Source organism: Labeo rohita, chromosome 25 (genome assembly GCF_022985175.1).
Source record: "Labeo rohita strain BAU-BD-2019 chromosome 25, IGBB_LRoh.1.0, whole genome shotgun sequence".
NCBI classification, from domain to species: Eukaryota; Metazoa; Chordata; class Actinopteri; order Cypriniformes; family Cyprinidae; genus Labeo; species Labeo rohita.
Genome location: NC_066893.1, coordinates 1,713,195 through 1,737,384, shown reverse-complemented (window position 1 = coordinate 1,737,384; position 24,190 = coordinate 1,713,195). Strand labels below are relative to the sequence as shown.

Here is a 24,190-nt window from a genome sequence, read left to right as displayed (position 1 = left end):
CCTCAAAGAGTTTTTCAGACAAGCACCGCTTTACACAGGTAACCATCATTCACATTTCTTCACAACAAAAAGGACAAAAAAGGCTCTCTTCCTCTTCTTTCACTATTTGCCCAATCAGATGAATTTCAGGGCATCCTGCAAATGAGATTAACTTCAAAACACTCCAACGTACAGTAAACACGACCGTATCCATGTAAATAGAGTCAGAGAGACCATGGAGAGGCCAAGCGCTCTACAATAAACTTTATTCAGACTCCTGATGAGGAAGAAGACATTAACATTTAAAGACACAGCACATGTTTCCACCTCAGTTTGCAATTATTCTTCATTTCATCTAGACATTTCTGCCCACAGTTGTATTTTTGAGCTAGTCTTGGTTCAGTTTCTCACTGTAGGAATTCCCCACTATGTTCTGAGAGGGAAATAAATACAGTCTCTTCTGCTCACTTCCCTAAAATGTGTCTTTTTGGTTGTGCATTCTGAACAAACAGACTGCAGACTTACTATCACAAAACCTGTTATGAAACATGTCCGAGACATACTGTATCCACAAAACAAAACAAAAGACCAAAAGCATTTTTAGCTTAGAACTATGAACTTGAAATTTTAATCAAACAATAGGTAAAAATACACAATAGGTGCTGGCAAAGTCTTACTCACATATTTATGGTGGTTAAAGAGAGTTTGTGACACCATGAATAACTTCATCCTCAAACCCTTCAAATGGCGGATAAGGGAGAGGAGAGCCATGGAGATGAAGAGACTCAGGGTGTCCAGGCGAAGATTAAAGAATCACATGGTTGCTCTGGGAGGTCAAGCCCAAAAGTCTGATAATATTCCAGAGTCAGGCCTCCACCCTCATTCTGGAAATCATGGGAAGATTTCCCAGATGACTGTCTGCTGAAACCGCTGAAAATATTTAACGCTGTTAACACAGGGGGCGTTACTCTCACAACGGTTGCTTCTTTCTCTTTTTTGCTTGACAAGAAGTACATTTATTTAGTCGCAGAACGTCTTTACAATCACGTCAAGTGGGACACTTTTCAGACATGCACACGTGCTTCAAATGCATGCACAAATGCGGCGTGCTTATCATTTCATATTAAAGTGAGAATAAAACTATAAGCATATGTGTCAGATCCACATCATATTCAGCTGTGGAAGCTCTTAAAGTAATAGCAGCCAAATAATAAAAAATAAGCCAGCTGCTGTGATGCCTGTTAGCCAGAGAACAAAAGAAAAAAGGAAATTAATAACTTTTGTAGATTTGACCTATATTTAATTTAGTATTAACTTTATTCTATTTCTGTATATTTCCTACTTGCTGAAGGACACAGGTAAATTGGTTTATGTAAAGATTGTGTCAAGTTCACTTAAAGGAGAAGTTCACTTCCAGAACAATTTACAAATAATTTACTCACCCACTTGTCATCCAAGATGTTCATGTCTTTCTGTTTTCAGTCATGAAGAAATTATGGTTTTTGGGGAAAGTATTTCATGATTTCTCTCCATGTAATTGACTTCATTGGTGCCCCGAATTTGAACTTCCAAAATGTAGTTTAAATGCAGCTTCAAAGGGCTCTAAACGATCCCAGCCGAGGAAGAAGGGTCTTATCTAGCGAAACGATTGGTAATTAAAAAAAAAAAAAAAAAGAAAAAAAGTATACTTTTTAAGCACAAAAGCTTGTGTAACACAGGCTCTGGGATGCGCGTTCACGACACTACGAATCATGTCTAAGTTCATCGTCTGAGTCTGTAGTGCTGCCTACGTTCCACGCGACCTTTCAACATGATTCAATAGTACGTAGCGTCATGGACGTGCATCCCAGAGCCTGTGCTACACAAGCTTTTGTGCTTAAAAAGTAGAGTTGTTAAAAGGTACCAGGTTCGGTACTTTCGGTACTGAAATTTTAAAAGCGTCCATTTCCCGCTCACATTTGAGCGATGTTGAGCCGATTTTTAAACATCGCTGATTGGCCATAGCGTTCTCACGCTCAACAGACATGACTGTGATTGGCTACAATAAGCGCTTCACGCTCCTCGACGAGCACTCCCACAAAAGCACATTGGGAGCATTTGATCTGTCTATGTGCAGATGTATAAGGGATCCGCTGACATACGTGGCTTTCAAACGCTCACGCTTTTAAAATTTAAGTACCCAAAGTACCGGACCCGGTACCTTTTGACAACTCTATTAAAAAAATATACAATTTTTTTTATTTTTCAAAAACAATGAGTGATCGTTTCACTAGATAAGACCCTTCTTCCTTGGCTGGGATTGTTTAGAGCCCTCTGAAGCCGCATTTAAACTACATTTTGGAAGTTCAAAATCGGGGCACCATTTCAGTCCATTATATGGAGAAAAATGCTGAAATGTTTTCCTCAAAAACCATAATTTCTTCACGACTGAAGACAGAAAGACATGAACATCTTGGATGACAAGGGGGTGAGTACATTATCTGTAAATTGTTGTTCTAGAAGTGGAGGTATCCTTTAAAATATAAGTTATTTGTTAAATTCTAATACATGTTAAAATTGATAGATCTCAATATGGCTATAGTCAATGGTTAAATGTTAGGGGGGGAAAAATTCCTAGAGACATCAGTAATATATATTTAACAAATATTTAAAATATGCTGTATTTCTGTTGCTTCTATATTAATTTCAAGACTGAATGTGAAATTACTGCAATATAAAAGATTGAGTAGTTTTTCCTAATGGCACCACTAATTTATTAATGTATTTGTTTGTAATTTCAGGTAAGCTGTCGGAAATTGTGTCATTAATCCTTAGGTCATTTCAACCCTGTATGACTTTCTTTCATCTGTGCAACATAAAAGAAGATTATGTGATAGAAGCCAACTGTAACCAAAATGTACCAGCTGTACAGTGCACCAAACATCTTTTGTGTTTTGTGTTCTGCTGAAGAAAAAGTGTCATGCAAGTTTGGAATGACACAAGGGTGAGTAAATGAAAGACCTTTCACGCTTTTTTTACATTTTATTTAATTTTTTGGACAATGGACTGAAAACTGCACCAGAATTACCTACCAAGCTAAATTTTATCTGCTGTCCCTGGGCAGGAGAGTACCAAAACACATTATGTAACAAAATCAGTATAAATATTTATTTATTTATTATAAAGAAAATATAAATTACATAAAGCAAAGAAAATTTTGTACTTGGGTGCACAGATTCAGTCAATGGAAGAAAACTACAAAATAAAATAAAATAAAATAAAATAAAATAAAATAAAATAAAATAAAATAAAATAAAAAAGATTCACATACAAAAACAAAACCCATTTCTAATGGAAAATCTCCATGAAATGCTTATGCTTTAAAAACTTTGCTAATATAAACCCAAACGTGGCATTTTCAAATCAAAATATTTTCATTAAAATTAACGAAAATAAACAGACCAGTTAACTAAAATATTGGTTTCCCAAAAGTGCATGCCCACTACCCACTACCCACCCTAACACACCCCTTGGTTGCTTGTTTGTTTATTTACTCTGAACTTCTAATTGCAAATTTCTTGCTTAATTTATTTTCTAATTGGAATTAAAAATTATACTGTAAATGCAATAATTCAGCAAATAAAAACGGAAAACATCAGGGAAAGGAGACGTTTCAGTTCACAACATAATCACGTGCCTCGCTGTAAATCAATATGACCATTAGGACAGTTTTGTTCATATCGTTCAGTCACAATCACTGTAAACACCCATATTCGTCAAAATACAGACCACAGAAAATACTGCTAACATTTTATAAAACTAAACACAATTTACTGGAAAATAACACGTTGAGACTCAGTCAATAACAAGAACACATGTTAAGTACACGCATATACATATTTATTCACATGACACGTTCAGCCTGAAACCCTCATCTGAATCTAACGCTGATTCAGATCACACCTAATTTATATTTTAACACAACGTGTGACAAAACATGTTGTAATTTCATGGCTGACCATGGAAATAGCAACCGAAGCTAACTAGCCATATGCAAAACCCAATAAAACACAAAATGCATGGGTTAAATGATTGATCAAGCGTGATGCTTGATTATTTGCGATTATTTGTGTATACATATACGTTTCGATGATGCAAATTATGCACGATTACAATATCAGTGCTAATATCAGGGATCATTTTCTGTCACTACCTGAGACTTGCTATTGCTAACAGCTCTAAAACAAGAGAACAAACACACTGATTTAACCATATCACTGTCTTGAAAGAGGAAGTGGGTTAAGCTTACCTCATATAGTTATGTACAAGGTGGCAAAGTTGTAAACAGAACATTTACTGGAGTTTGTCAGCGAACGCAGAAACATTTCAGACAACTTATCGTCAGCAGCACAAACTGATGATCAAACTGAAATGAGATCCACCAATCAGAGCTGAACTCGATGACGCTTTAACCAATCACAAAGCGTCTTTCAGTTTGCCAGCGTGACACAGGAAAGCATTTTGTTTTTATTATTATTACTATTATTATTATTATTATTATTATTTGAACTTGAAAATGCACAAACTTAAAATGAATGAAATTTGTTGTTAAAAATGAATAAATAAATAATAAAAATAATCATTGGGAAAATTATTTAAATTACTTGGCATGAAGGTATACACAAACAACAGCGCACTCTAGTGCCAAACTCTAAATCCTACGCATTACATATATAAATTATGTAAGTTTTTAATAACTATTATTTAAAAAACTGTTCAAACGAATCCTTTTCGTTGTAATTAAGATGGAAATGCAATATCTGTATTACTGACTATAAACAAACATAACCGTTTTTATAGTATTTAATAACATTTAGCACTTCCCATTAAATTGTTTAAATTAAAGCGACTAGTTTATTAAAATAATGTTTTTTTTTGCATTATTGGAGCTTTTTGTTTTTAATTTTGTTTAAATTTGTAATTAATTTTGTTTGAATGTTTTTAACTTTCAAAAACAATTAATTTAATTAAAAATTAAATATATATATATATATATATATATATATATATATATATATATATATATATATATATATATATATATATATATATATATATATACATATATAAATAAAATAAATGTAACTGTATATCTTCCATTAAAATACAACATCATAATATGACATAACAATATTTTACACCTCATTAAATGGTTTTACTTTTAGTTTAATAAAATCTATTGTATAATATTTCATTATTTATTTTATTATTTTTAGTTATAATATTATATATAGATTTGATTAACATAATTGTAATTGTCCAGAGCTACAGTCCATTTAATTCAAGGAGGGAGAAAACTTTAAATGTTCATCAATTGCTATATCAATGGTTTATTTTATTTAATTTCTTTTTTATTGTTGTTGTCAGAATATTCATTCTAAATAAATAAATAAATGGTGTTCAACAATCTCTCAAACTTATTGTATAAACTTATTCAGCTTCATTTACAATTTCCAAACAAATTACATATGCGGTCAATTCACAAAAAAAGTTGATATATGACCCTGTTATTATATCATGATTTTTGGTCTGTTGCTATTAAAATGAATGGTTGCTTAAATACTGTCTTGTTGTTGGCCATTATTTGTAACTGTTCAATTTCTAGTTTTAGTTTTATATTAGCATCTCACCTATGATAGGCCTACACATAAAAATTAAACATTTGAAGCTATGGTGGTTACTTTGTTGCAGGGCCACACCATAACTTTTAGCTGAAGACTAAAAGTGTATAGCAGTAAAGGTATGTCTTATGCTCTTGATCATTATGAAAACATACAGTTATGAGATGTGTTTTGGATGGCTGTTGGTACAGCCATGTGAAGGTTTGCTAGTTCACTGGTATGCACTTGGTAGCGTATATATATAAAAATAATATTAATAAAGATATGTTGAGGAAAACTGCCTTTGTTTATAAACGCAACATTTAAAACCTTTCTTTTAATGGCAATGAGCCGTCAGACCTGTACAATGTAAAAAAAAGTAATAAAAAAATAAATACTATACAGAACACTGCAATAACGAATCACACCTGATCACCATGTGATTTTCCTAGGAGGTTATCCGTATTGGAATGAATGACGTGTATCGTATGATGTAGCATAGCTCCGCCTTCGTGTGTTTCAATTAGGTCCTGGAGGCTACTGTAAAGCTTTTGGTGCACAACGTCAGCTTTCACAAGTTCTACAGTAGTAAAAGAATCATTATGTCTGGAAGAGGCAAAGGCGGCAAGGGACTCGGGAAAGGAGGCGCTAAGCGTCACCGCAAAGTTTTGCGTGATAACATCCAGGGAATCACCAAACCCGCCATCCGTCGTCTCGCTCGCCGTGGTGGTGTCAAGCGTATCTCTGGTCTGATCTACGAGGAGACTCGCGGTGTGTTGAAGGTGTTCTTGGAGAACGTGATCCGCGATGCTGTTACCTACACTGAGCACGCCAAGAGAAAGACCGTCACCGCCATGGACGTCGTTTACGCTCTGAAACGACAGGGACGCACCCTGTACGGTTTTGGAGGTTAAACAAATCTGTGCTATTATACGAATCCAAAGGCTCTTTTAAGAGCCACCCACGTTTTTAAGAGAGTTTATTTCAAAATGTTTAGTGAACTGTTTAGTGGTTGTTTTACATACGAAAACAATGTGATTCAAAGACTTTCAATGTGAAATAGATTCAGCACACTAATGCATACTCCTGGTTTCACAGACAAAATTTAAAACCTAGCTCCAGACAAAAACGCACGTTTGAGCTATTTTAGTTTAAAAGAACTCAACCTTTTATATTTAAAAAAAAACAAAAAAACAAAAAACATTGTTTTGTCTGAAGATGCACACCAATAGTGTTTTTTTTTTTTTCTAAGGCACGTTTATAAAAGGAACTTAAATATCACAACTGAACTACAGCTTAATCTAAACCCTGCCTGTGCTTCGATCTTCAGCGTAAATACATTTTTATTGGTGTATTAACTTATTTCTGATATTTGCTGAAATCTGTGTTCTCTCCAAGAGTTGATTAAATGTACATAATAGTGTGTAAAACAATAATAAAAAATCCCTTTTTAATGATTGTGATTGTCAGACATTTTGAGCGGGAAAAGTCAGACAAAGAAGAGTGTGGGGGAGGCGACGGGAAGCATTCAAATTTAGGAGCCTGTGACTGGCGAATTTGTCTGTTTAGCCAGCTCACTTCTAACCAATGAAATATGTTTCCTTCATTCATTCCGCAAAATACACCATTAGGGAAAGGAAACCAAGCTCTCTTAAATTAGCATGAGCTTTCAATAAATACCCAGTACTTGCGTCTAAGACTTTACATTGTGTTGTTCATCACGAACTAACATGCCTGAACCAGCGAAGTCTGCGCCCAAGAAGGGCTCAAAGAAGGCCGTCACCAAGACCGCCGGCAAAGGAGGAAAGAAGCGCAAGAGGTCCAGGAAGGAGAGCTATGCTATCTACGTCTACAAAGTGCTGAAGCAGGTTCATCCTGATACTGGTATTTCTTCTAAGGCGATGGGGATCATGAATTCTTTCGTCAACGACATCTTCGAGCGCATCGCCGGTGAATCGTCTCGTCTCGCTCACTACAACAAGCGCTCCACCATCACATCTAGAGAGATCCAGACCGCCGTGCGTCTGCTGCTGCCCGGTGAGCTGGCCAAACACGCCGTGTCTGAGGGCACAAAGGCCGTGACCAAGTACACCAGCTCCAAGTGAGACGTGAACTGATCTCAACTACCCCAACGGCTCTTTTAAGAGCCACCCATATTCTCCTTTAAAGAGCTCTCTGTGTATAAACACGTAGTTTGTAACATTAGAATTATTAAATGGAATTGATTTTTAGCAAGTTTGGCGTAAATAAACAAATACTACAGAACAGGCTTCTATTATCTTTCTAGAAACACGTTTTATAAAAACATAACATGCACATTATGCACTTCAACATCATACATGTAGATTAATGTTCATCAAAATATAATTGCATTGGTTTCATCAGAAGAATGAATAATAATACTGAAATGATAATCAGGCGTGTTTTTCCGTGTTACGTATTTTTGTTGTAGCTTTCTTTTTTTCATTATTTTTTTAAGGAACATTTTTCAGCAGAACAGCATTTATTTCCTATGTTGTTATTTTGTGTTTTCTATTCATCATTCATATACTGTTTCTAGCATGTTTATCAGCCTTTTAGAATGATTTTTGAAGAATTATGACACTGAAGATGCTGAAATATAGTATTGCTAGTGCAAGAATTAATTGCATTTTAAATATATTTAGATAGATAGATGGCTTACTTCGTCTGTATTTAAACTGTAATAAAACATTAGCATCTGTGTAATTTCTAATCTGTAAAGATGTTTGATATAACTGTTTTACATTATATAATAATCACGTATTTGTTGAGACTAGACGTTGTGTGGATTAGCATATTGAGTCTACACGGTTCTCATGTGGTATTTAAGTTCTGCAGCGCCGCTCAGCGCTTCATTATTTCCAGACTATCGACGTGTGAAACGTATCCGCTCAGAGACATGGCTGAAACCGCTCCAGCTGCCGCCGCTCCTCCGGCTAAAGCTCCCAAAAAGAAATCGGCGTCTAAACCCAAGAAAACAGGCCCGAACGTCAGGGACCTCATCGTCAAGACTGTGACCGCCTCTAAGGAGAGAAGCGGCGTGTCCCTCGCCGCCCTGAAGAAGGCTCTTTCTGCTGGTGGTTACGATGTGGAGAAAAACAACTCCCGCGTCAAGATCGCCGTCAAGAGTTTGGTGACCAACGGCACCCTGGTCCAGACCAAAGGCACTGGCGCCTCCGGTTCCTTCAAGCTCAACAAAAAGCAAGCTGAAACCAAGAAGAAACCTGCCAAGAAAACCCCCGCGAAAGCAAAGAAGCCTGCTGCCAAGAAACCCGCCGTCAAGAAATCCCCCAAGAAGGTGAAGAAACCGGCAGCCACCGCAGCAAAGAAGGCGACAAAGAGCCCCAAGAAGACCAAGAAGCCTGCAGCTGCTAAGAAACCAGCCAAGAGCCCCAAAAAGGCGAAGCCAGCAGCCGCTAAGAAAGCAGCCAAGAGCCCCAAGAAGGCCAAGGCAGCCAAACCCAAAACGGTGAAGCCTAAAGCAGCCAAGCCTAAAAAGGCGGCTCCCAAAAAGAAATAAATGTCACTCTGTGTAAATTTCTTCCCAAAACAAAACGGCTCTTTTAAGAGCCACCCACTTGCTACAGTTAAAGAGACACATTTTAGTTATCCTAATTAAATGTTTGTTGGGGATCTGAGAGAGTAAACACGGAGAGCTTGTATGCTTTTATCTCAATACGATAGTCAACAGTGCATTACACATCTAAAACATTTATCACCTTATATTCACATAATAATCTTAAATATAATATCTGAAACACATTAACTGATAAGACCATCGGATGCTAGGCATATTTTAACACTGGTTAGTTTACTTTCTGCATTAAAGTATTTTATATGTAAAAGTATTTACATTTTCTGTTCATTCATTTATTCATTCATTACAACAGATGAGAACGGCAGAAGGGAGGGGTTAGGAGTTTTGGAGGGACGCGCAGTGATTGGTTTTCAACTGTGACAGACTCTGACCAATAGACGACAAGCACTCTCTCTTAAAAGCTGATGGCCAGGCCAGCGCTCCATTATTTCTGTGTTGATCTGAAGTATCGTCTACACCTATTCAACAATGAGTGGCAGAGGCAAAACCGGAGGCAAAGCCAGAGCAAAGGCTAAGACCCGCTCATCCAGGGCAGGACTGCAGTTTCCCGTCGGCCGTGTTCATAGGCTTCTCCGCAAAGGCAACTATGCCGAGCGAGTTGGTGCTGGTGCTCCCGTTTATTTGGCCGCTGTGCTCGAGTATCTCACTGCTGAGATCTTGGAGTTGGCTGGAAACGCTGCTCGGGACAACAAGAAGACCCGTATCATCCCCCGTCACCTGCAGCTGGCGGTGCGCAACGACGAGGAGCTGAACAAACTCCTGGGCGGAGTGACCATCGCTCAGGGCGGTGTGCTGCCCAACATCCAGGCTGTACTGCTGCCCAAAAAGACCGAGAAGCCCGTTAAGACCAAATAAATTGGCTGCAGTCTGATGAATACGTGAAACAACCCAAAGGCTCTTTTCAGAGCCACCCACTTTCTCTATAAGAGCAGTTTGAATTATGATACTTTTAAACGACTCTGCTTGACACATACACACTCCTATATAAATAACATAGTAATCTTTGTTGTTGATATGATCAGTGAAAACAGCAAATTGTGATAATAAATGTTAGAGAAATGGCACCTTTTAAAATATCTAAGAAAAATATTGAAATATTCAGTGTGAGTTTATCTATAACCACACATTTACAATACGTTAACGCTGTTACACTACCACAAGTGGACAGGGAAACATATTCAACCCCACCGTCACGTGTAAATACAAAACGTACATTTTCTTTACTTCTGATTTTAGCAGAGCATTTATATGCTCTAACAAACATAAAGGTAAAGAAAACTAAAACGTAGCCTTTTCAAGGTCTAATAATAGGACACTGAACAGACAACATTTGAGCGGGAAAGGCAAGCTGCTTCAGCTTATTCGAAAACATGAAACGCATGCTCATTGGCTGTCACATGCAGCCATGTACAAACCAGCCAATCAAATGCCTCTGCTGACGCACCGCCCAATGCGACAAGAAAGGTTAAAATGTCGCTGCATAAAGAGAGGAATTATTTTGTGTTGAAGAGTAAGACAGGAAACTGCAATGGCAAGAACTAAGCAAACCGCTCGCAAATCCACCGGTGGTAAAGCCCCGAGGAAGCAGCTCGCTACCAAAGCCGCCCGTAAAAGCGCTCCAGCCACCGGCGGCGTCAAGAAGCCTCATCGTTACAGGCCGGGTACCGTGGCTCTGCGAGAGATCCGTCGCTACCAGAAATCCACCGAGCTGCTGATTCGCAAGCTGCCCTTCCAGCGTCTGGTCCGAGAAATCGCTCAAGATTTCAAGACTGATCTGCGCTTCCAGAGCTCCGCCGTCATGGCCCTGCAGGAGGCCAGCGAGGCTTATCTGGTCGGTCTGTTTGAGGACACCAACTTGTGCGCCATCCACGCCAAGAGAGTGACCATCATGCCCAAAGATATTCAGCTGGCCCGCCGCATTCGTGGAGAGCGCGCTTAAACTCACTGCTTCTCCTAAACCCAAAGGCTCTTTTCAGAGCCGCCTAAATGTGTCTAAAAAGCAGAGTTTTGTCTTTGTTGCAGTTTCTTAAAACCTGCTTCGAAGTCTAGCTTGTAACACGTAACCTAATATGCTAATTTACATCCTTCTCTCTTTTTTTTTTTTTTTAAATTGCTGTTGAGTAAATGTTTATATATATATATATTAGTGATGGGAAGTTCGGATCATTTTACCGACTCGGACCTTTGAGTCTCGTTCAGCAAAATGAACGAATCTTTTTTCGAGTCATTTCGTTCATTTTGTTCATTTTAGCAAAATATAATTAAAATGTTACGTTTTACCTCCCTAACACATCTACTGCTTACACAAACGTTGATCACACTACAAACAAAACAAAACTATAATGCTATAAGAAACAGAAAATAATAATTCATTGTTTACCTGGGTCTTTAGTCTATGATTCGCTCACCTCGCCTCTTATCTGACAAGTTTTCGGGTTTGAGTCGTTCGTTCATCACCTGACAGCCCAATTAGCTAACCAACGCAGCCTGAGCCGGAAAGAGAATTGATTAGTTCATCTCTCGAGTCTTCGGGTTTGAGTCGTTCGTTCATCACGTGACATCCCCGTAATGTTAACCTATGCAGTCTGAGCCGGAAAGAGAATTGATTAGTTCATCTCTCGAGTCCTCGGGTTTGAGTCGTTCGTTCATCACGTGACATCCCCGTAATGTTAACCTATGCAGCCTGAGCCGGAAAGAGAATTGATTAGTTCATCTTTTGAGTCTTCGGGTTTGAGTCGTTCGTTCATCACGTGACATCCCCGTAATGTTAACCTATGCAGCCTGAGCCGGAAAGAGAATTGATTAGTTCATCTCTCGAGTCTTCGGGTTTGAGTCGTTCGCTCATCACGTGACAGCCCCATAAGGTGAACGAACGACTCTAAAACAGTTTAACTAATTCCAGTACAGAACCTAATAGGATGTTACGCTTGCGCGACTGAACGAATCACTCCCGAGGCGACTCGTTCGTCCCGAGTCACATTAAAGATTCGTTCAAAATGAACGAATCGTTCAAGAACGACCCATCACTAATATATATATATATATATATATATATATATATAATATTAAGCGCTGGAGCGCTTTTTGCAGGTGTGATGATTCCAAACGTAGAATGGTGATGTTGCGTTAACAATGAAACAGCTGTGCAGATAGTAAAATTTCAAGCTTTCCGTTTGTGTAACAAATTAAATGCTAAATTATCTAATTTTGTGTTTATTAATGTCAATATTTTTATTGCTTAAATGTTCTAATGTTGTTTTCACCTTTAATAATCACTAGGATCTGTTTCCTGGACAGGGTTTACATTAAGACAGGAGTAGGCTTAATCTAGAATAGTTAATCATGGTTTAAAAATGGCTTTCTGAAACAGATTTGAACAATTTAATTTTCAAATAAGCCTGAAGAGTGCGAAATTGGATATGCTGTGTTTAATTAGAGTTGGAGTCAAACTCTGCAGAGCTGTGGCCCTCCAGGAATTGAGTTTGACTCCCACTGGATTAAGTACAGATTATTAACTCCTGGTCTATGGAGTCTTGAACTAAATAAACTTGACTAATTTAAAACCAGCTTTACTAATCAGAATTAGCACACCAGAGGTTGCCTGTGAAACATGGAATGAGAAAAGAAAAGCTTAAAATTATGGAACTGAGAAGCAAATCCAAGGAAAACATCAACAGCGGAAGAAAGATAAAACCACCACAACAAAACATATTACTGAACAAGAGATTTTTTTTTAATAAGCAAAGTAAACTGCACACATCAGGTGTCAGATAAAAGAAAAGGAATACCTAGAAATTTTTGCAATGAGGAATGCACATCTGTCCATGCTACATTTGCCATAGGAAAGACACAATGCCTTAAGAAATAGGCTCTTTCCTCTTCATTCACAGACAAACCTTTCTTTGACCTTCCTATCACACATAGCCCAGGTCATTGTGTACAGTATTACAGCACTGTATTTTAATTTTGTCTGTTGTATTTGTATTTGTCTTTCTACTGTTTTATGCATGCGTTACGATAGATGACTAGTTGTATAACCCACCTATGCCATGTTTGGACTCTTTGAATTTGTATGTTGATGATCTAAAAGATGGTGTAAATTAGATGTTGATACCTATGCAACATATTAGTGTTTTAAGAAACCTTAGTAGTTTTTGCATCAGCACCCAATCAAATTCCATATGCAAAATACCATGCTCATGGACAAAGAGTCGTAAACTTTCCCTCCAAAGGTGAAAGTTACCATTGGTTCGTGGACCTCCTGGAGGCATAGCCTCCAGAGAGCTTAAAGGCATCAAACGATTGATTGCTTTGTTTTCCTCTCCTCTCTTCACTCTCTTCACTCTCTTCACTCGTCTGCAACATCTTCCAATTGCTGCCCGTGTGGAGGAACCCACGGGGAGCCTGAGCCGGCACAGGGTGCCCAGCGGGCCCGACAGGCCCCAACATTCAGAGCTGTGGCTCTCGACCACAAAGAGCCAGACACTTCCACTCAACCCTGGAATTCATCTTCATGACTTGCCTCAGTCAGTCAGTGGTTCTTTTAGAACCTAAGAAGATGAGCTAGAACTCTTCATGACTTCCCTAAGCACACGCCAGGCCTTGCGGCCTTGTCTTTTCATTCCCTAAAGATCACATGACTTCAGCTGGGTCCCTCTCAGCTCTTGGTTCTTCTTCAATTTTCACATGGGAAGAAACTCCCAGTCACCATCGAGTCAGGACATCTTTGGAATTCATCACTCTTCAGACCCACCACTGCTCCAAACCATCAAGACTTTCACCTGAGACTGCATTTGGACACTTGTTCAACGACCAAGGCAATGCAAGTATCGTACATTTAACTAAACAAACAGAGGTTTAGTATAAGCTGTAGACAGCACTGATGGTTTTGCTCAAGTGGTTAACTGACTCTTTTCATAGCTTCATTTCCTTGTCTCTCTCTAACTGCTTCTCACTGACCATTTCCCCATGTATGAGTGACTTCATGTTTGTTTGTTTCGATTAGTTATGTGTTAGTCCTTCGTTAATAAAACTCTTGTCCACAAATTACATGAGTGTTGATTCTGATTCTGCTTTGCAAATTAATGTCCCTTTACGATTCCGATTCAAGCTACATGCTCTAATGCAGGGGTTCTCAACCTTTTGCAAGCTGGGCCCCCCCAAAGCTGGTTCATTGCAGTTGGCCCCCCCCCAAACGAACCATAACACCTTGCATACATAGATAGATAGATAGATAGATAGATAGATAGATAGATAGATAGATAGATAGATAGCCTATTAGGCCCACGTTATTGCAAAGACAGGAAAATCATTACATTTTTACAGTGAAAAACAAAACTTGGAGATATTGCTGTTACAACAATTTATTGTAATTTATTTATTAACAACATAAATGTATTTAAACATGTTTGTGTGTGCGTGGCTGTGTGCGTGCGTGTATTTCACAAAAACTAAAGGAAAGCTTTAAATGTAGCCTATATTCTGACTAGTTTATTCGTTTTATATCAGTGATGCGCGGGTCAATGTATAAACAACCCGAACCCGACCGAAGTTTTCAAATAACCCGCCAGCAACTCGGACCGCAAAAAAAGAAAAAGAAAATATTGTACCCGACCCGCTTCCTGAACCGCATGTTTAATATCTGCGACTGACAGCAGCGATTATATGCGGCTATGCGGTGGAGATGCGTTCACTGTCAAAAATCATTCGGCATTAATTAGGTTATTTTGTCAAAAGAAATGCTCTTGATTACAAGAAAAATACAGATTGTTCTTGTTGTGATTTATTTTGTCTTTCCTTTATACAGATTTAAATAGTTTCGTTTTCGAAGTACTCTAAATTATATCAGTGATTCTCCGATGTTAAATATGATCAAGAATTATTTTATTTCGATCTACAGTGTAATAAAAGTTAAGAAAAATATTAGCCTATAGCCCTAAATATATAGATTACAAGCTAATTCCTTTTTTCCTAACTTTTAACTTCTTCTAAAAATTATCAAGAATATTAAATCAACTCAATAGGCTAAATAATTTTCTTATACAAACTTAACGAATGCACTTCAAAACGAAGTTTTCATATATAAATTCAGGAATCACGAATATGACAAAATAATATTATTTTTTATATATTAGTTGTATAGCTATAATAGTTGTATCAAATGAATAAGGAAATTATGCCTTGAATTTATTAAGTAATGTTTAATTTCGTTCGTTTCGCTCTCTGGAAATGTAAAGAAAAATACCGTTTTTACTTGGAATTCGTTTTTAATCCCTGGTTTTAAACAAGGATATACATGAGATAATTTATATATTATTGCTTGAATATTTCCTATAAATTACAAAGGTTTAATTGGAATCTTTATTTCAAACGACCAGACCGCCGCGACCCGAATATCATTAAAAATATTTTTGGATGACTCGTAACTGCGGGTAACCGCGGGTGACCGCAAGCACCCGCTCATTTTGGATCAACCCGTGCATCACTGATCAAACAAATGAGCGCCGTTTTCTAAAGTCTATGAGCGCAGCACACACAAATAAACTAAATTGACATACTGCAGTTAAATTTCAAAATGTGGTGTTTTTATATTTATAACATTTGAATACAGTTCAGCAACATACATCACACGACCTGACGACCAAGAGAGCTGACAATTGACCATCACTTAATTTCACCTCACGATTGAAAATGTGACACTGATTTCATATGACAGTTCAACAAACAAGTTAATAATATTAAGTCACTTATATTTTTGATGAAATAATGACTGTTTTGGTCTATTTTAGCAGCGAAAATAGATCCGATGAATCCAAACAAAGATCACGAATTTGCATTTTTTTTTTTTTTTTTTTTTTTTTTTGCTCCCATCCTGTAGCCTACTCGCGCCCCCCCGCAAGAGTGTCCGCGCCCCCCCGGTTGAGAACCACTGCTCTAATGCAACGGTACTTTAAGAAAGTTATTTTCTGTGGCCAAGAAAATATCATTTCTTAGAGCTGATATAAAAATTATACTGAATGTTCGCTGGGCGAACAGATTAGTTGATGGAAAATTAATTCTGCTACAGTTACTACTGGCAGCTGATATAAATAATTGTAATTAATCATAATTAATTGTAATTATTTATATACATTTCCCTTTGAGCTAAAATCGCTACAGTAACATATTTGTTATTGTTATTTATTATATTATCTATAAAGAGCTGTTTTAGAGAGAGAGTGTCTTAGTCAGAACTATATTGTCACCCTAAGAAAATATGATCAATGGTTTTAAAAATAAATCTGTATTGTTTATTCTTTTGATCTTTCAAAAAAAAAAAAAAAAGGTTTCAACAGGATACCCCTACTCTTTTTCAAAGGACATGGGATTTTTAATGACCACAAAGAGTCAGGACCTTGATTTAACGTCTCATCCGAAGGACGGTGCTCTTTGACAGTATAGTGTCCCCATCACTACACTGGGGCAATAAGACCCACACAGACCACATGGTGAGCACCCCCTGCTGGCCTCACTAACACCTCTTCCAGCAGCAACCTTGTTTTGGAGGTCTCCCAACCAGGTACTACACATCAGAAATATACATACATAAATATATGTTACAAATCAAAGACTCGTAGCTGCTAAATTGGCAAAAAGAAGGTTGCAAAAAAAAAAAAAAAAAAAAAAAAAATTGTGGCCAATGTGTTTCAGAAAACTATTCTGTCACAATGACAGTTCCCATTCATTCAATTTTATTAAATTAAAAATTAAGGTTCTGAGATTTTTATTTTTTTATTTTTTTACTTTTTAAATAAAAGATCAAAATGATTAACACTACAGATTTATTTGCACAGGCATCATTGTTCATATCTACAAAGGGTGCCAATAATTCTGATATATAAAAACTGGAAACACAACATTAACGTTAATCTGAAGTTAAACTTGCCTCCTGGTAGGTTTAATTTAAGCCTCAGTTTAATCCTGAAGTAGCAATTATGGCTAGACGAAGTCTAAGACTATTTAAAATCATGACAGAGAAAACAGATTTCTGGATCATTTTAGTCTAAGACTAGGCTTAAACTCTGTCTGGGAAACCACCCCCTAATGTTTGTTGTTCACTGTTATATGCACTACAGTGTAGCAGGACTGGATCAACAGTTTCATAATTTCCACAGTGCCTACATAATCCACTTGGATGTTTCTTGATTTTGTTAAGATTTCCACTTAATGTAGTATGGCCGATTCAGATTCTAGTCTCAATCCAGTCTCAATATTTCATATTTTCTGGTTTGGTTCGGCCAGCAAATCAGATATCCATCTTTTTCTTAAATGCAGAAGTAAGCCTATAGATGAGATTTCCGTTTCATTATCTGCTATAGGGAAATAACGAGAAGAATAACAATGTGCAGTAAATGGTAAAACTGTTTGGACTGCAAACCAGTGTGTTCATAATTAAAAAAATACAATAACATGGTAAGACACACTATTTTGCAATATCAAGCAACAAAACAAGCTGTTTAGTATAGCTAAACATAACTGAACGTGGATGAGACTGGAAGCCAGACCCATAAAATTTACAAATTTACAAAATTTACTCATTATTACGGGGGAAAAAAAGGGGATAAGAAGACTGCAACAGACTTTTAGGTCAGCTAAAAGGTTAATAGGTGTACACCTGCATAACCTTCAAGACTTGTACATCTCCAGAATAAAGAAACGGGCATGTGACATCATCACAGACCCCTCTCACTAACAGTCTGCACTTCTCCAGGCAGACGTTATAGATCACTGTGAACTAGAACATCTGGGCACGGAAAGTGTGTGTGTTTATTTATTTATTTATTTTACCCATATTATGTCCAGCTTAAACAGCTAGTATAAAAGTGCCACTTGTTTTTATAATTCATTCTCAGAAATTGAAGACAATAATTAGATATCATGTAAATACATGTACATATATGTTTATACAGCTGTTAATAGAGTGCACAGTGCACAAAACTGTACAGAAATATTTGGTTCCGGATGTATACAGTGTTGTTGTTGTTTTTCATCCTTTGTCTCATTTAAATGTTCTTCTATTCATGTGTCATATCACTGATTCTTCCACTGAAGTGAGACAAAACAGGGTGCAAAATTGTAAATAAATAAATAAATAAATAAATAAATAAAAATCATTATTATAAAAAAAAAAAAAAAAAAAAAAAAAAAAACATTTCAAAACACTTATAACCAACAATTCCACAAATGTTAAAATATAAAATGAAATTTATCTGATGGTGACAGACCTAACAGAGTTGACACAAAACCTAAATTTGTCTTTTAACTATCAGATGCATTGAATCAATAAATTACTGTATTAAAACAAACACAAAAAGTGTGTCACTGTTTATAAAGCTTTTATTCAAGATTAACATTTAAATATTTTGATATATCATTAGAACACAAATGATCTATTTTCTCTCATCTCAGAACAGTATGTCTAGAAGTGATGACTATCAGTCCACAAAAGCTGTCAGGTCACATATTTACTATTTATACATTATTAGAAAAAAATAAAAATAAAACAAAACAAAATAAAATAAACACTATTTTATATTTAATGTACTTAAAAAAATACTTTAAAACCACTAAATATGATGACTTCACATTGAATGTCAACTCTGTCACTGGCTCGTCACCATTGTCGGACAGAAAACCTTACAGTGTTGACATCTGACGGTGTTAACAAATTTGACATTTCTTTCACAAAACAAATGGAGTTTGTGTACAAACCTTGCTCTTCTTCATCATTAAACAAACAAACAAACAAAACAAAACATTTTTATCCATTTTATAGCAGATGAATGATTGACCCCTTCTCTGTGGACACTGTTTTAGATGTAGTGAGAAGAGAGTGTCATAGATTTGATATAATAATGATAAAATTAAACTGAAGAGGATAATTGTGTTAACTACATTCTATTGTTAGTCCCCCACATAATTTAAAATCGAAAATTTCTCAAAAATCGAACGTTTTTAAAGCTTAATAGCAGTTACAGTTGCTGGACATTTATGTATGTATGTGGCTATGAATGTATGTGTGTACCAACAGCTCCTGAAAAACAAACAAAAAAAAATTTGTTGTTTGCACACATGATGAAAAAAATCTCTGATTCTGATTCTCTTTATCTCACGTTTTTTACATCAATTTATATCTCATAGTTATTAGGCTTGTTTGTTATAGGCCTGTTTATCTACCATCTCCTTTCCTTCTGCTCCAGCATGCGCTCATGACGTGTATCGTATGATGTAGCATAGCTCCGCCTTCGTGTGTTTCAGTTAGGTCCTGTAGGCTACTGTAAAGCTCTTGCTTCACAACGTCAGTTTTCACAAATTCTGCAGTTCTTGAAGAATCATCATGTCTGGAAGAGGCAAAGGCGGCAAGGGACTCGGGAAAGGAGGTGCTAAGCGTCACCGCAAAGTTTTGCGTGATAACATCCAGGGAATCACCAAACCCGCCATTCGTCGTCTCGCTCGCCGTGGTGGTGTGAAGCGTATCTCCGGTCTGATCTACGAGGAGACTCGCGGTGTGTTGAAAGTGTTTTTGGAGAACGTGATCCGTGATGCTGTTACCTACACTGAGCACGCCAAGAGAAAGACCGTCACCGCCATGGACGTCGTGTACGCTCTGAAACGCCAGGGACGCACCCTGTACGGCTTTGGAGGTTAAACATATCTGTGCTATTACACAAACCCAAAGGCTCTTTTAAGAGCCGCCCACTTTTTCAAAAAGGCGCATTTCATGATGTTATGTTTTTTGTAAATGAGAACAGTGAGGTTCAGCGAAATATAACAATTTTTTTTTTTTAAACTTATTATTATAAAATTAATGAGAGTTCCGGCACGCTGTAATATACACCCCCGATTACACAAACGAGGCTTAAACCTAGTCCCAGTCTAAAATACATGTTTGAGCTGTATACAACTGAAAGAAAACTTGCTCTGACGTTTTAAAACGTGTTAAACCATTGTTTTGTTTTAAGATACAGTCCAGTAATGTTTTATCAATGTTTTAATGTCAAAAATCAAATTTTATTGGTGTTTTAACTGATTTCTTGTTTTTTCTGAAAGCTGTTTTTTCCAATAGTTAATTAAATATAACAGTGTGTAAACAACAACAAAAAAAAAAAAAAAAACTTTTTTTAATGATCATGATTGTCAAGGAACATTTTGAGCGGGAAAGTCAGACAAAGAAGCGTGTGGATGTGACGGATAGCATTCAAATTTAGAAACCTGTGATTGGCGGATATGTCTTTCTAGCTAGGCCATTTCTAACCAATGAAATATGTTTCCTTCATTCATTGGGCAAAAACACACAATCAGGGAGAGGAAAGCCAGCCCTCTTAAATTAGCATGAGCTTTCAATAAATACCCAGTACATGCGTCCAAAATGTTACATTGTGTTGTTCATCACGAATTAACATGCCTGAACCAGCGAAGTCTGCTCCCAAGAAGGGCTCAAAGAAGGCCGTCACCAAGACCGCCGGCAAAGGAGGAAAGAAGCGCAAGAGGTCCAGGAAGGAGAGCTATGCTATCTACGTCTACAAAGTGCTGAAGCAGGTTCATCCGGATACTGGCATCTCTTCTAAGGCGATGGGAATCATGAATTCTTTCGTCAACGACATCTTCGAGCGCATCGCCGGTGAAGCTTCTCGTCTCGCTCACTACAACAAGCGCTCCACCATCACATCTAGAGAGATCCAGACCGCCGTGCGTCTGCTGCTGCCCGGTGAGCTGGCCAAACACGCCGTGTCTGAGGGCACAAAGGCCGTGACCAAGTACACCAGCTCCAAGTGAGACGTGAACTGATCTCAACTACCCCAACGGCTCTTTTAAGAGCCACCCATATTCTCATTTAAAGAGCTTATTGTTTAAACATGTGCTTTGTGGTGTTATATTTTAGTGATGATTTCAGCATGTTTTGCAAAAAAAACACACACACGTCTGGTTTATTATCCTTGTGGGGACTCTCCATAGGTGCAATGGTTTTTATACTTTCCACACTGTGTTTTCTATCCCCTTACCCTAAACCTAACTCTTACAGAAAACTTTCTGCATTTTTACTTTCTCAAAAAAAAAAAAAAAAAAAAAAACATTCTGTATGATTTATAAGATTTTGTACCCATGGGGACCTCAATTTAGGTCCCCACGGTGACACTAGTCCCCATGAGTCTGTGTGTATTCAGGTTTAGGTCCCCACAAGGATATAAAAAAAAAAGTCCACACACATTTTATATGTGTGTATATATATATTTTTTTTTTTTTTATTTTTAAATTATTTTTCCCCCTTATAAGATACTGGTTTAAAGGACAAACATGTGTTTGCATGCAGTTGAAAATACACAGATTTATGCTCATCGTAGTGTATATGCCAGGGGTGGCAAACGTCGGACCCGGAGAGCTGCAGAGTTTTGCCTTAAGCCTAATCAAACACACCTGAACAAGCTAATCAAGATCTGAAGGGTTATTAGGTAGCTACAAACAGGTGAATTTTTTTATGGGGTTGGAGCTGAATTCTGCAGGGCTGCGGCTCTCCAGGACTGGAGTTCGCCACCCCTGGTATATGCCAATGGTCTTACTACAACTATAACAGTCAATAACAAAGCAATCACAGAACTCATACAAATTATTGCCACTTTTTGTTGTACAGCTTTTTCTATTAATGTTCTTTGCTGATGAGACCATTACTATATATATAATGCTGTTGTTTTGTGTTTTATATTAAATAAATGTACATAAAAAAGTATTGTTTGTAGTATGTCATCATTTTATAATGATTTTTGAATAATTCTGTGACACTGATGATGGTGAAAATATAGCTTTGCTAGCGCAAGAATTCGCTGCATTTTAAATATATTCAGATAGACAAATATATGTATAAATGTACAATTACCTCATTTATATTTAAAATTTAAGAAACCATTAGCATCTGCGTATTTTCTAATCTGTAAAGATGTTTTAATGTACTTGTCTTTGTGTTTAAACGGATAATCACGTATTCGTTGAAGCTAGAAGTTCTGTGGAGCTGGTTATTGAGTCTACACGGTTCTCATGTGGTAGTTAAGTTCCGCAGCGGCGCTCAGCGCTTCATTATTTCCAGACTATCGACGTGTGAAACGTATCCGCTCAGAGACATGGCTGAAACCGCTCCAGCTGCCGCCGCTCCTCCGGCTAAAGCTCCCAAGAAGAAATCAGCTTCTAAACCCAAGAAAACAGGCCCGAACGTCAGGGACCTCATCGTCAAGACCGTGACCGCCTCCAAGGAGAGAAGCGGCGTGTCCCTCGCCGCCCTGAAGAAGGCTCTTTCTGCGGGTGGTTACGATGTGGAGAAAAACAACTCCCGCGTCAAGGTCGCCGTCAAGAGTTTGGTGACCAACGGCACCCTGGTCCAGACCAAAGGCACTGGCGCCTCCGGTTCCTTCAAGCTCAACAAAAAGCAAGCCGAAACCAAGAAGAAACCCGCTAAGAAAACCCCCGCGAAAGCAAAGAAGCCTGCTACAAAGAAACCCTCCGTCAAGAAATCCCCCAAAAAGGTGAAGAAACCGGCAGCCACCGCTGCAAAGAAGGCGACAAAGAGCCCCAAGAAGGCCAAGAAGCCTGCAGCTGCTAAGAAGCCAGCTAAGAGCCCCAAAAAGGCGAAGCCAGCAGCCGCTAAGAAAGCAGCCAAGAGCCCCAAGAAGGCCAAGGCAGCCAAACCCAAGACGGTGAAGCCTAAAGCAGCTAAGCCTAAAAAAGTGGCTCCCAAAAAGAAATAAATGTCACTGTTTGTGTATATTTCTTTACAAAACAAAAGGCTCTTTTAAGAGCCACCCACTTCCTACAATTAAAGAGCAAAATTTTAGCTATCTTAATTAAATTCGTTTGGGGCATTTGAGATAGAGAGTAAACTTAGTGTATGCTTTTATCTCAAAGTGAGGTACAGTATGTTATTATACTACATCGAAATATACTACATTTGATTATTACCTTTCACTCATATTAGCATATTAAATATAATAACTGAAACACTGATAGGACGGATGTAGGTATATTATCGGATGGGCTTGATTTAAAGAGAATATCAGGCTGATCTACTTACATAAGTAACTTTTTTTCCTCCTGATTATGTGGACGTACATTTAAATGTGAGATTGTATAACCTTGGTTATATTACTGTCTTCTGCATTAAACGCATTTCATAGGTAAAAACAAATATTCAGGTCATTCTTTCACTCATTCATTACAACATGACAAAGAAAGCTGACAGAGAGGGGAGGGCTTTAGAGTTTTGGAGGGACGCGCAGTGATTGGTTTTCTACCGTGACAGACTTTGACCAATAAACGACGAGCACTCGCTCTTAAAAACTGATCGTGAAGTTACAACGCTATCATTTCTGTGTTGATCGGCAGCTACAAGAAAAGCAGTTCAACAATGAGTGGAAGAGGCAAAACCGGAGGCAAGGCCAGAGCGAAGGCTAAGACCCGCTCATCCAGGGCAGGACTGCAGTTTCCCGTCGGCCGTGTTCACAGGCTTCTTCGTAAAGGCAACTATGCCGAGCGAGTTGGTGCTGGTGCTCCCGTTTATTTGGCCGCTGTGCTCGAGTATTTGACTGCTGAGATCTTGGAGTTGGCTGGAAACGCCGCTCGGGACAACAAGAAGACCCGTATCATCCCCCGTCACCTGCAGCTGGCGGTGCGCAACGACGAGGAGCTGAACAAACTCCTGGGCGGAGTGACCATCGCTCAGGGCGGTGTGCTGCCCAACATCCAGGCTGTGCTGCTGCCCAAGAAGACCGAGAAGCCCGCCAAAACCAAATAAATGGGCTGCAGTCTGATGAATACGTGAAACAACCCAAAGGCTCTTTTCAGAGCCACCCACTTCTTCTATAAGAGCGATTTGCGTTATATGATAGATTCGAGTGGTTTTGATTTTACACACACACACACACACACACTC

General features: G+C 37.9%; 8 protein-coding genes across 10 annotated transcripts in view; 7 read left to right on the top strand and 1 right to left on the bottom strand.

Moving 5' to 3' along the window:
- Positions 1 to 4,389, bottom strand: part of ankrd27 (ankyrin repeat domain 27 (VPS9 domain)) — a 31,769-nt gene extending 27,380 nt beyond the window's left edge. For 2 of the 3 annotated variants that reach the window (XM_051099486.1, XM_051099487.1), the window contains exon 1: positions 661 to 777. In XM_051099486.1, coding sequence (XP_050955443.1) covers positions 661 to 750 — 90 coding nt within the window. In that variant the 5' untranslated portion in view covers positions 751 to 777. Of the gene's footprint in view, positions 1 to 660; positions 778 to 4,267 lie in introns of those variants that run through there. The other variant, XM_051099488.1, reaches the window with a different exon arrangement.
- A 1,818-nt stretch (positions 4,390 to 6,207) lies between these two features.
- Positions 6,208 to 20,263, top strand: zgc:163040 (uncharacterized protein LOC100038789 homolog). Its single transcript, XM_051099586.1, is given in 4 exon segments — positions 6,208 to 6,513; positions 8,433 to 8,449; positions 10,749 to 11,094; positions 19,597 to 20,263. Coding segments are annotated over 4 exon segments (984 nt in total). The 5' UTR covers positions 6,208 to 6,220; the 3' UTR covers positions 19,925 to 20,263.
- Positions 7,338 to 7,794, top strand: LOC127156610 (histone H2B). The gene has a single exon (XM_051099562.1). It carries the CDS (start codon positions 7,349 to 7,351, stop codon positions 7,721 to 7,723), a length of 375 nt encoding a protein of 124 aa, XP_050955519.1. The 5' UTR covers positions 7,338 to 7,348; the 3' UTR covers positions 7,724 to 7,794.
- LOC127156585 (histone H1-like) lies at positions 8,486 to 9,163 on the top strand. The gene has a single exon (XM_051099534.1). The coding sequence runs from the start codon at positions 8,539 to 8,541 to the stop codon at positions 9,157 to 9,159; it is 621 nt and encodes a 206-aa protein (XP_050955491.1). The 5' UTR covers positions 8,486 to 8,538; the 3' UTR covers positions 9,160 to 9,163.
- LOC127156597 (histone H2A) lies at positions 9,683 to 10,149 on the top strand. Its single transcript, XM_051099549.1, has one exon. It carries the CDS (start codon positions 9,706 to 9,708, stop codon positions 10,090 to 10,092), a length of 387 nt encoding a protein of 128 aa, XP_050955506.1. The 5' UTR covers positions 9,683 to 9,705; the 3' UTR covers positions 10,093 to 10,149.
- A 182-nt stretch (positions 20,264 to 20,445) lies between the features above and the next one.
- LOC127156609 (histone H2B-like) lies at positions 20,446 to 21,130 on the top strand. The gene has a single exon (XM_051099561.1). It carries the CDS (start codon positions 20,677 to 20,679, stop codon positions 21,049 to 21,051), a length of 375 nt encoding a protein of 124 aa, XP_050955518.1. The 5' UTR covers positions 20,446 to 20,676; the 3' UTR covers positions 21,052 to 21,130.
- A 1,116-nt stretch (positions 21,131 to 22,246) lies between these two features.
- Positions 22,247 to 23,009, top strand: LOC127156629 (histone H1-like). Its single transcript, XM_051099582.1, has one exon. The coding sequence runs from the start codon at positions 22,389 to 22,391 to the stop codon at positions 23,007 to 23,009; it is 621 nt and encodes a 206-aa protein (XP_050955539.1). The 5' UTR covers positions 22,247 to 22,388.
- A 627-nt stretch (positions 23,010 to 23,636) lies between these two features.
- Positions 23,637 to 24,085, top strand: LOC127156598 (histone H2A-like). The gene has a single exon (XM_051099550.1). It carries the CDS (start codon positions 23,666 to 23,668, stop codon positions 24,050 to 24,052), a length of 387 nt encoding a protein of 128 aa, XP_050955507.1. The 5' UTR covers positions 23,637 to 23,665; the 3' UTR covers positions 24,053 to 24,085.
- The last annotated feature ends 105 nt before the right edge of the window (positions 24,086 to 24,190 follow it).